The 12,126-nt window shown below is 41.5% G+C and overlaps 1 protein-coding gene and 1 non-coding gene across 3 annotated transcripts in view; both read left to right on the forward strand.

Moving 5' to 3' along the window:
- The window catches only part of LOC139539171 (phospholipid-transporting ATPase IC-like), a 55,982-nt gene extending 51,020 nt beyond the window's left edge, over positions 1-4,962 (forward strand). For both annotated transcript variants that reach the window (XM_071342037.1, XM_071342027.1), the window contains exons 27-28: positions 2,607-2,737; positions 3,125-4,962. In XM_071342037.1, coding sequence (XP_071198138.1) covers positions 2,607-2,737; positions 3,125-3,349 — 356 coding nt within the window. In that variant the 3' untranslated portion in view covers positions 3,350-4,962. The remainder of the gene's footprint in view (positions 1-2,606; positions 2,738-3,124) is intronic.
- Positions 4,963-9,507: 4,545 nt separating this feature from the next.
- Positions 9,508-9,584, forward strand: trnaa-ugc (transfer RNA alanine (anticodon UGC)). Its single transcript has one exon. It is a non-coding gene; the product is annotated as a tRNA-Ala (tRNA).
- Positions 9,585-12,126: the final 2,542 nt, after the last annotated feature.

A 12,126-nucleotide genomic window follows, 5' to 3' on the forward strand; every position in this document is an offset into this window, starting at 1 on the left:
CCAGGCCGATAGTGGTCAAGTTCCTTAGAGAAGAGAACCAAGAACGTGAGAGGAACAAACATCTTCCTCAACGAGGACTTTTCTGATGCTGTGCCACAGAGGCGGAAATAACTTATTCCATCTGAACATCTAAAACTAAAAGCATTGTATTTGGTTCAAAATTTTCTCTAAGACTTAAACCTCAACTGGAGTTGTGTATGAAGGGTGGGATTATTGAGGAAGCTAAACTCCTTGATATAACATTGAATGGTCAATTGTCATGGTCAAGTCATATTGCCAGAGTTGTTGTGAAGATGGGGAGGGGTATGTCTGTTTTATAAAATAAGTTCTGTGTTTTTGACACAAGTCAACTGTACTAGTTGTCCAGGCTCTGGTCTTGACCATATTACCAGACAGTAATCAAGATGGGACAAGTGCAGCAAAAGAAAGACCTAGCAAAGCTGCAGCTGGCTCAAAACAGCAGCACGCCTTGCCCTTATCTACCCATACAGAACTAACATCAACAACATGCATGCCAGTCTTTCCTGGTTGAGGGTTGATTAGAGATGAACTGTTTCTCTTCTAGTTATGATAAATATTACTGTGACACAAATTCCAGATTGCACAATCAATTAACATTCAGCTCAGACACCCAGACATACCCCACAAGACATGCCAAAAGGGGTATCTTCAGACACCCAGACATACCCCACAAGACATGCCACCAGGGGTCTCTTCAGACACCCAGACATACCCCACAAGACATGCCACCAGGGGTCTCTTCAGACACCCAGACATACCCCACAAGACATGCCACCAGGGGTCTCTTCAGACACCCAGACATACCCCACAAGACATGCCACCAGGGGTCTCTTCAGACACCCAGACATACCCCACAAGACATGCCACCAGGGGTCTCTTCAATCCACAGGATTATACATAGCCATGATGGCATGGAACTCCCATCTCCAATTACTCAAGAAAAAAGAAAAATTACCTCATGCACTGTGAGGTAACACACAGACACTCTCTAACACACATTCTGTTTTTAGTTGTATTGTTTGTATTATTTTTCAATGTTTATTGTTTGTATATCGTTACATTTGTGACTGTCCTTCTCTATCAGTGTACCAGTGTTTTGTAACTTGTCATGTTTTTTTGTGGACCCCAGGAAGAGTAGCTGCTGCCTCTGCAAAAGCTAATGGGGATCCAAATAAACACATGCATACAAGTAACCAGGTTGTTAGCGCCTCCTGGTTCGAGTCCAGGCTCTGTCGCAGCCGGCCGCGACCGGGAGTCTCATTTGTCCCAGCGTCGTCCGGGTTAAGGGAGGGTTTGGCCAGCAAGGGATGTTCTTGTCCCATTGTGCTCTAACGACTCCTGTGGCGGCCCGGGTGCAATGCATGCTGACACGGACGCCAGGTGTACGGCAGTGTGGCTTGGCTGGGTTGTGTTTCGGAGGACGCACGGCTCTCGACCTTCGCCTCTCCAGAGTCCGTACGGGAGTTGCAGCGATAAGACAAGACTGTAACTACCAATTGGATACCACGAAATTGGGGAGAAAAAGGGGTAAAAGTAAAAAAAAATATATATATATATATAAAAAATATTTAAATGGTTGTTGGCTAACTGAGGTAACATGAGAACAAGGTGAGGTGAGAACAAGGTGTTAACAAATGCAGTGGTTTTGGAATGACCCGCGACATCGTTTATGAACATTGCCTAATAACTAACTTTATGGTCACCCAGCCACTGTGGCAGGTAGATGGAGAAAAAAAATATGCCAGCCACTCAGAATTCTTACCAACCAATACATTTATTTGCCATAATAACACCAGAGACCAGAGAGATAAGTTTTTGTCGTTTGAGTTTTTCCATGTTTTGGAGTTCCCCAGTTTTTTTCCCCCTTCAGGTTTTCAGTCTCAAAATCACACTTTTTTTTAATAGAAATACTAATTTTGGATGTTCTAAGTCCATAACAATGCTTAAATCACATCAGGAGAGACCACTTTTGAGGTCTGGGGAAGAAATCTTAAATAAATATTGGAGGGTATAGTTGCCCTGTTAAATGTAAAATGCGCACCCGCCTGAGCATTAGCAGAGTTTGCAAAACAAAAGACCACACAAATCATCATGATATCATATTCTGCCAGGTAAAAGCCTACTTTGCAGTTAGCATTTAATTTAGAACGTTTAAATGGGAAAGCCTTTAAGAAATGCCCAGTTTCAGCACCGCTAACTGGCTACACAAAGCGGTACACAGGGATTCCCATGCTGTTGCATCTTCAAAATAAGTTGCAACAAAAATACAAATCACTGATGCATTCTTTAATATTCTTTTACATGTAGGCTTCGGATTGAACGAAACTGAGCTTGCATTTTACTCTAGGGCACTTGGAAACAACTGCACAGTGAAGCAACAAACAACTGCACAGTGAAGCAACAAACAACTGCACAGTGATCATTACAACAATTATTATCCTGGGTGATTGTTCTCCTGGTTGCACTGGTACTCCCAAAATAAAATCTCTATGAGCATATGCAACCAAAATGGCTGGCTATGATAATGAGCAATTATTGACGTTTTCTAACCCAGCATTTTGTTTTTGTTTTTCCATGTGTGTTAGGAGTGGCCTCTAACGCACTCAGACAGCCCTATCTGTGGCTGACCATCATCCTGACTGTGGGGATCAGCCTGCTTCCTGTCATCTGTATTCAGTTCCTCTACAAAACCATATGGCCGTCCGTTGGAGACAACGTAAGACCTGCTGTACTACAGGAAGAAAAATACTTGATTTTATAATCCGTAACGTCTTGGCATGACATGTCATTGATATGTCCATTGGCCAAAACCGTATGGCCGTCCGTCGGAGAAGACGTAAAAGCCTAGCTACTACTAACACAAAAAGCACTTTACTCGTTGATATCTGTAACATTATGGCATGACATTGATATGTCCTTGATACATACGATGGGTTCACTGCCACTGCAATATTGTGAGAGATTTTATAGCAGAGATCAATGTATTAAAATGGAGCACAAAACTACATTGCAGGTTTGAAGTGCTCTTGAATGAAACCCATCACACGTCCATATTTTAAACTTGTTTTGTAAATGCTAATGTATCCATTTGTTTCTCCCGCAGGTCCAGAGGAACAGGAAGAAGTATGAGATGGAGGAGGAAGTGGAGGTGAAATCCACTCCCTTCCAGCGCGGAAGAGGCTCCCGCCGCTCAGCTTACGCCTTCTCTCACTCCAGAGGCTACGCCGACCTCATCGCGTCCGGCCGCAGCATCAGAAGACGACCTGCTACAGCACGCCCCAAACCCAAGGACAGCATCCGAGAGATCCCCCAGGCCGAGAACATATGAGGGGGGGCTCACCTCACCTCACCGGCATGGCCTGGTTCCAGATGTGTTTGTGCTGTCTTGCCAACTGCTATGGTTCTACAACTCCTGTGGTAAATGTCCGTTTTGACCATAGGCGTTGTCAAGACGACACAAACAGAGCCTGTGACCAGGCTAGCCTGTCATGGCCTATGCTTTTAGGAGGTTGATCAAGCGGAGAACATATTTGAGGTCTCCCCGGCGTGATCTTACTAAGCAAAGACCCTTCCACCACCAAAAATCTTACTGAAGCCCTTTTGTATTGGGGATTTAATGTTTTAAGGTTTTGTGTAACAGACAATGTTGTTTATCACAGAATTGCTCGTCATTTACTGGGTACTCCCGATATACCTACACTATTGATGAAGCCTTAGTTTGAGTACTCAGGTCCCACCCCCTGTACATGTAATCGTATTCATTAATTATCTAAAAGGCAATACTGTTCCTAGATCAGCACTTTGTGAATACGGGCCCAAGAGTTATTGGTTTGACTGGAGGTTGGCCTTGTTTAAACTGACTAAATTTAATATATTGTTTAATATTATTGTTGGTTTTGTATTTCACTGGATCAGTTGTGAAAGTGTATACTTGCAAGTCAGAAGGGTGTCATAATCATGATTTATATTTAAACGTACAAGAATTTCAGCTTTTATTTTCTGTTCAAAATGCTGGATCCTAGAAGTAAATTGTTTCCCACAGTTTTTTTTTCATATTTTTTTTCTTCATTTTATGGTGTCCTTCTTTACTGCTGTAAGTTATTTAACACTATTTTTATATGCACATGGATTCATTGTATACATGGACTGATCTGGACTGATTTGGTTTGACCGGTTTTAGCGGAGCTTTTTTTTCAGATCATAAACTGACGCAAATAGCTTCCTGCATTCTTTAATGAATTGAGCTAGATAACTGTTATTATAATATCAACACTGTCCATCCTCTCTCTTTTTGATTATTTTTGTAACAGGATGGTTATTATTATGACTTTTGGTGTTAAAAATGGCAATGGCCTGAAATGTGCTAAATATTTAATGTGCCTCATGGCATTCTACTCCCTATTTAGTGCACTACTTTTGACCAGGGCCTGTAGGGCTTCGGTCAAAAGTAGTGCACTAGGGAATAGGGTGCCATTTTGGTATTTAACCATTTGAAATGAAGTATGAATGGAATTGGCAATTTTGTAATATTTGCTATGAAGGACCAACCTGCTCAGACGTTCCAATTTAGTTTAATATTTCGACTTGGGCTGTGACTCAATCCACAAGGATGCAGTTTTTGGATTGAGCCGCAGCCGTGGCTATTTTATTGGCCTAATGCATTATCAGCCTTTTATAAATAGGACCTCTGTCAAACAGTACTGTTTAGTGTGTATAAATACTCTTTGTTCTGTTACATACTTCATCATGCTGTATAACAAATGGACTTTGTAACTGTATTTTAAAGGTTTGTGTATACATTTGTGTATACACAAAACTGAACAATGGCCTTTAGTGGTCAACTGGGCCACTCTTATGACTACCTTTTTTTAATACTTGTTTTTAGTATATTAATGATATAAAGTACCTTGTAAAATGACTTTGAATAAAGACTTAACTATACAGAGAAGCTGCATCATTACAGAAATTGTAAAGGTTTATAAGAATCAGAGTTGTATTGATGAATTTTTTCCACTAGCAACCAAACAAAACCAAATGTAATGAAATGGGGACAGGCGGCACGGGCCTACGCAAATTTGTCCAAAATTTAGTTTTGTTTTAAAATGTTATCCGTTTTGAAGTAAACAATTTCCGTTGCGAAACATATTGCAACGGTTTATATCTAATTTAGTCAGATTCCATCGCAAAAGGTTTCGCAACGGAATCCATTTACTCCAAACGTAAAACGTTATGCAACGAAAACTAGAGTTTCTATTGGACCAATTCAGGTAGTTCCCTCCCTGTTTCATTTGCTCCCGTTTTTAGTTCCTTTTCTTAAACGGAAGCAAATGAAACGGGGCGGGACCTACTGGAATTTGTCCAACCGGAACTCTTGTTTTGCTCTGTTTGCTTCCATTTTGGTTCTTAAATGGTTTCCGTAATGAATACGCCCCAGCTCTCCATGTGGTCTATAAGACAACCGTTTCATATTTTTATATGACAATGACATTATTGTTGAGTGTTAAGCTGTGTATGTAGGCTATTCCACCATGCACATACATTTTTGTTTGTTTGTATATGTCAGTAACTCCACCTGTGGGACTTGAAAACTATTACGGACTACAAAGGGAAGCACTGCCGCAAGCTACCCAGTGACACGAGCCTACCAGACAAGCTAAATTACTTCTATGCTCGCTTTGAGGAGCATAGGCAAGCAACACTGAAGCATGCATGAGAGCATCCGCTGTTCCGGACGACTGTGAGTAAGACCTGTTAAACAGACTGATTACCAGGACGTGTACTCCAAGCATGCGCTGACCAACTGGCCCACTCCAATTAGCATACCACCCCAACAGATCCACAGTTGATACAATCTCAATCTCACTCCACACTGCCCTTTCCCACCTGGACTAAAGGAACACCTACATGAGAATGCTGTTCTTTGACTACAGCTCAGCGTTCAACACCATAGTGCCCGCAAAGCTCATCACTAAGCTAAGGACCCTGGGACTAAACACCTCCCTCTGCAGCCGCTCCCAGGTTATAAGGGTAGGTAACAACACATCCGCTACGCTGATCCTCAACACAGGGGCCCCCTCAGGGGTGCATACTCAGTCCCCTCCTGTACTCTCTGTTCACTCATGACTGCATGGCCAAGCATGACTCCAACACCAACATTAAGTTTGCCGACGACAACGATGATACAGCCTATATGGAGGAGGTCAGAGATGATAACCTCTCCCAAGACAATGGAGATGGTTGTGGACTACAGGAAAAGCATGTCCCCAGTTTCATCGACGGAGCTGTAGTTGAGCAGGTTGAGGGCTTCAAGTTAATTGGTGTCCACATCACCAACAAACTATCATGGTCCAAACACACCAAGGCAGTTGTGAAGAGGGCACGACAACACCTACCTCAGGGGACTTGATGAGATTTGGCATGTTGCTGACTAACAGACCCTCATTAACCGGTCAACAGACACTTACATTTACATTTTTTTCCAAACAGTAAAATGACGTGACTAACAGAAAATACTACCGGAGATCTGTATATAATAACGAGGGGCTTATGTTTCCGCCCTAAACATGGGAGTCTTTGTCCCAAGACGGGTAGGCAAGCGACAAGCTTAGGCCCGCAATAAACCCATAGAAACGTATTGGGCTTATTTTGTACAGACTTGGGCGAGAGTGAAACCTCTGGCTTGGCCTTTTCCTCTCTGATGCTATGCATGCATACAAGGACCAGACAGGGTCCAGCTTAATGGAAACATGCCACAATAGCAAGCCTCCCGTCTTCCAGTCAAAAGGCAATAACGTTATTATTGAACATGCATCTTCTGTAATGAAGCACCTAATAAAAAATAATTTCCAAACATTTGCTAAAATAATATTTCGCGGAAAACAATGTTCTAAACCTAATGCGCGCAGTTGACAGAAATGAACAGCTGTTAGAAACATAAAGGAGGGAAGACTCTTAATAGCAACAACTATGATGGGTTGCTAATATGACAAGGATTATACGTTTGGCTTCTGAACAACGAAAAGAAAGTTGATATGAAAACCAAGAGAACAGGAGGAAAATCCTGGTTAATACCGTGAGGAAGTTTTTATAAAATAATTGCCCCCCCGTTTCTACGGTTGGATTTTGGCTAGGCTACTTTTGAAGCAAGGTAAGATGTGCCTCATTATTTGAAGTAAAGTAAATCGTTCAGGTTTCAAACCATTATACTGCCTCCAGCTCACATTGTAAAGTGGTGGGTGATGCGCTGATAGTCAACGGGAGGCAGGCTATAGCCGATACACCTGAATGCGAATGGGACGCACGCTTTAATTACGAGTTGAGAAATACAATATAGCTCCTTTTCAATCGCGGCCATCAAAGTTTTTAACAGGCGATTGCGTTTAGAATTTTTTATTTTTGGGCAATGACTTGGCTTAAAACAGCAGGTTTCACTTCAGGAACCTACAGATTTTTGTAGGAGCTACTCTGGCCTTATCTGACCGGTGGTAGGATATTCCTCTAACTAGTCTCTATGCTGTCTGACAGGTGATATTCCTCTAACTAGTCTCTATGCTGTCTGACAGGTGATATTCCTCTCTGACAGGTGATATTCCTCTCCTCTAACTAGTCTCTGTCTGACAGGTGATATTCCTCTAACTAGTCTCTATGCTGTCTGACAGGTGATATTCCTCTCCTCTAACTAGTCTCTGTCTGACAGGTGATATTACTCTCCTCTATTTAGTCTCTGTCTGACAGGTGATATTCCTCTCCTCTAACTAGTCTCTGTCTGACAGGTGATATTACTCTCCTCTATTTAGTCTCTGTCTGACAGGTGATATTCCTCTCCTCTAACTAGTCTCTGTCTGACAGGTGATATTACTCTCCTCTATTTAGTCTCTGTCTGACAGGTGATATTCCTCTCCTCTATTTAGTCTCTGTCTGACAGGTGATATTCCTCTCCTCTAATTAGTCTCTGTCTGACAGGTGATATTCCTCTCCTCTAATTAGTCTCTGTCGGCACAAAATCAAAGTCGGACTGCATGGAGATGCGTGGGGACATGGTCATGACGGGTGGCCGTATTGTGGGTGTTTCAGGAATAAGGTGTACATTTGACCACCATTATCTAGGATGTGACAATGGTAAATAAATCTCTCCATTTTTGCTCATTATTTTGCGCGGTCTTGCAGGCCTTCTCATGCAGCTGCAACTGCAGTAACATTTGTAAATCATGACCCATCTTGAGTTGGGCTCTGGGATGGTGCAATTGTTGAGAAAGTGAGCTTATGGTTGTGTGGGGGTAAGGGCTGAGTGTGTGTGTGTGAGTGTATGTGTGTACCCACAACTGTTGCAAAGGAAGAAGTAAAAGATGTTAGGGACAATAGAGGATGATCCACAGCTATATATAATACAAATCGAGGTGAGGGCAATGGAAATGCATATGGCAACTGATCTACTACAATCCGGTAAATGGCACTGTATGCTCTTTTCAAAGGATGGATCCCAGTCGGTTCAGGGCTATGGGATACAGGGGGTCGAGGGTGGTCTGCCGGGCATTGGGATGACAACCCAACTCGGGTTGAGGAGGGCTTTCAGCGCGTGGAATAGTAGGGACCAATTGGAGGTTTACTTAGTAGAAATGCAAATATCATGGTACAACTATATAGACACTCAATCATTATGTTACTTTTTAATAGTACGTTTACAAAAATATATTCTGATTAAAAGAATGAAAGGTGTGTCTCATTATGGTAAGTGGTGAAATAAGTATAGCCAGTTACAATTGTAATGGCTTAGCAGATAATAAGAAAAGACGATCAGTATTTACCTGGCTAAAAGAGAAGGATTATAATATCTATTGTTTACAGGAAACCCATTCAACAGTTTTAGATGAAGTTTTGTGGAAAAAGAACTGGGGGGGCAAAATATATTTCTCCCATGGGCAAAGAAATTCAAAAGGGGTGATGGTCTTAATTAACAATAATTTTGATCCAAATGTGCAAATTGTCCAAACAGATCCTCAAGGTAGATGGATTATTTTAAATATGTTATTGGACAATAAACAAATATGGCTTGTTAACCTATACGGTCCGAATAATGATGATCCAAGCTTCTTTGAAAATATATATAAGAATTTATCAACTCTACAAGCAACACTAGACTCTATTATTATAGTGGGAGATTTTAATACGGTCTTAAATACCTCTATAGACCGGAAAGGAAATCACACTACAAACTATCACCCTCAGGCACTTAAGGAAATCATGAATATCATGGATATATTGGAATATGGAGACTTAAATACCCTGATTTAGTGAGATATACATGGCGGAGGCTGAATCAAGCTAGTCGTTTTGACTACTTTCTTATACCATTCTCTCTGGCACCAAAAGTTTAAAAAGTGTTGATAGGGGATAGAATGCGGTCGGATCATCACATAATTGGCATATATATTTCTCTTACAGAATTTCCACGTGGGCGAGGATATTGGAAATTTAATCAAAGTCTGTGGTCCCGTGTGGCTCAGTTGGTAGAGCATGGCGCTTGCAACGCCAGGGTTGTGGGTTCAATTCCCACGGGGGGACCAGGGTTCAGTTCCCACGGGGGGACCAGGATGAATATGTATGAACTTTCCAATTTGTAAGTCGCTCTGGATAAGAGCGTCTGCTAAATGACTTAAATGTAAATGTTAAATGTACTAGATGATAAATTGTTTAGAACTAGGACAGAAGATTTTATAACTGACTTTTTCAGACATAACATAGGTACAGCAGATCCCCTTATTGTATGGGACACTTTTAAGTGTGCCTTTAGAGGCCATGCAATTCAGTACTCATCTATAAAACAAAAGCAATTTAGATCAAAAGAGTCCATATTAACAAAGGAAATTGAAGGACTAACAGTACAGTTAGATAGCAATAAAAACGGTACCATAGAGGCACAGAATAAGTTAGAGGAAAAACAAAAAGAAATGGAGGAACTTATTCAAGAAAGATCCAGTGTAATATATTATAAAAATAAAGCGAACTGGATGGAATATGGGGAAAAATGCACCAAATTCTTTTTCAATCTTCAATATAGAAATGCTACCAAAAAAAATGTATTAAAACTTGTTACAAATGATGGAGTCACGCATGATTCACCAAAATATATTTTGAAAGAGGAAGTAAAGTACTTTAAGAATATGTTTTCGTTTCAGGCTCCTCCATCTCCACTAACTGAAACTAATTGTATGGATTTCTTTCCTATTAATAATGTAAAATTAACATCTGTACAGAAAGACTCATGTGAAGGCCAAATTACAGAGGAGGAACTGCTTGATTTTTATTTTAATTTTATTTATTTAACCTTTATTTAACCAGGTAGGCAAATTGAGAACACGTTCTCATTTACAATTGCGACCTGGCCAAGATAAAGCAAAGCAGTTCGACACATACAACAACACATAGTTACACATGGAGTAAAACAAACATATAGTCAATAATACAGTGGAAAAAAAAATAAGTCTATATACAATGTGAGCAAGTGAGGTGAGATAAGGGAGGTGAAGGCAAACAAATATATGTATAAATAAATAAAAATATAAAAGGCCATGGAGGCGAAGTGAGTACAACACAGCAAGTAAAATAAAAACTAAAAAAACAATGGAATGGTTGGTTTGCAGTGGAAGAAAGTGCAAAGTAGAGACAGAAATAATGGGGTGCAAAGGAGCAAAATAAATTAATAAATAAATACAGTAGGTAAAGAGGTAGTTGTTTGGGCTAAATTGTAGATGGGTTATGTACAGGTGCAGTAATCTATGAGCTGCTCTGACAGCTGGTGCTTAAAGCTAGTGAGGGAGATAGGTGTTTCCAGTTTCAGAGATTTTTGTAGTTCGTTCCAGTCATTGGCAGCAGAGAACTGGAAGGAGAGGCGTCCAAAGGAAGAATTGGTTTTGGGGGTGACTAGAGAGATATACCTGCTGGAGCGCGTGCTACAGGTAGGTGCTGCTATGGTGACCAGCGAGCTGAGATAAGGGGGGACTTTACCTAGCAGGGTCTTGTAGATGACCTGGAACCAGTGGGTTTGGCGACGAGTATGAAGCGAGGGCCAGCCAACGAGAGTGTACAGGTCGCAGTGGTGGGTAGTATATGGGGCTTTGGTGACAAAACGGATGGCACTGTGATAGACTGCATCCAATTTATTGAGTAGGGTTTTGGAGGCTATTTTGTAAATGACATCACCGAAGTCGAGGATTGGTAGGATGGTCAGTTTTACAAGGGTATGTTTGGCAGCATGAGTAAAGGATGCTTTGTTGCGGAATAGGAAGCCAATTCTAGATTTGACTTTGGATTGGAGATGTTTGATGTGAGTCTGGAAGGAGAGTTTACAGTCTAACCAGACACCTAGGTATTTGTAGGTGTCCACATATTCTAAGTCAGAGCCGTCCAAAGTAGTGATGTTGGACAGGCGGGCAGGAGCAGGCAGCGATCGGTTGAAGAGCATGCATTTGGTTTTACTTGTATTTAAGAGCAGTTGGAGGCCACGGAAGGAGAGTTGTATGGCATTGAAGCTCGCCTGGAGGGTTGTTAACACAGTGTCAAAAGAAGGGCCAGAAGTATACAGAATAGTGTCGTCTGCGTAGAGGTGGATCAGAGAATCACCAGCAGCAAGAGCGACATCATTGATGTAAACAGAGAAGAGAGTCGGTCCAAGAATTGAACCCTGTGGCACCCCCATAGAGACTGCCAGAGGCCCGGACAACAGACCCTCCGATTTGACACACTGAACTCGATCAGAGAAGTAGTTGGTGAACCAGGCGAGGCAATCATTAGAGAAACCAAGGCTGTCGAGTCTGCCAATGAGGATGTGGTGATTGACAGAGTCAAAGGCCTTGGCCAGGTCCCTTGATGCAATTGGGGCCTTTAAAGATGGGAAAACTCCAGGGCTGGATGGCATACCAGTGGAAGTATACAAAACTTTTTTTGATATACTCAAAGGACCATTATTAGCTTGTTTTAACCACTCCTATATAAATGGTAGATTATCAGACACGCAACAAGAAGGTCTGATATCGTTATTACTGAAACAGGACCCAGGTGGTATATATAAAGATCCAGTCCAATTAAAAAATTGGAGACCTCTTACAC

This window comes from Salvelinus alpinus, chromosome 1 (assembly GCF_045679555.1).
Source record: "Salvelinus alpinus chromosome 1, SLU_Salpinus.1, whole genome shotgun sequence".
Taxonomy (NCBI): Eukaryota; Metazoa; Chordata; class Actinopteri; order Salmoniformes; family Salmonidae; genus Salvelinus; species Salvelinus alpinus.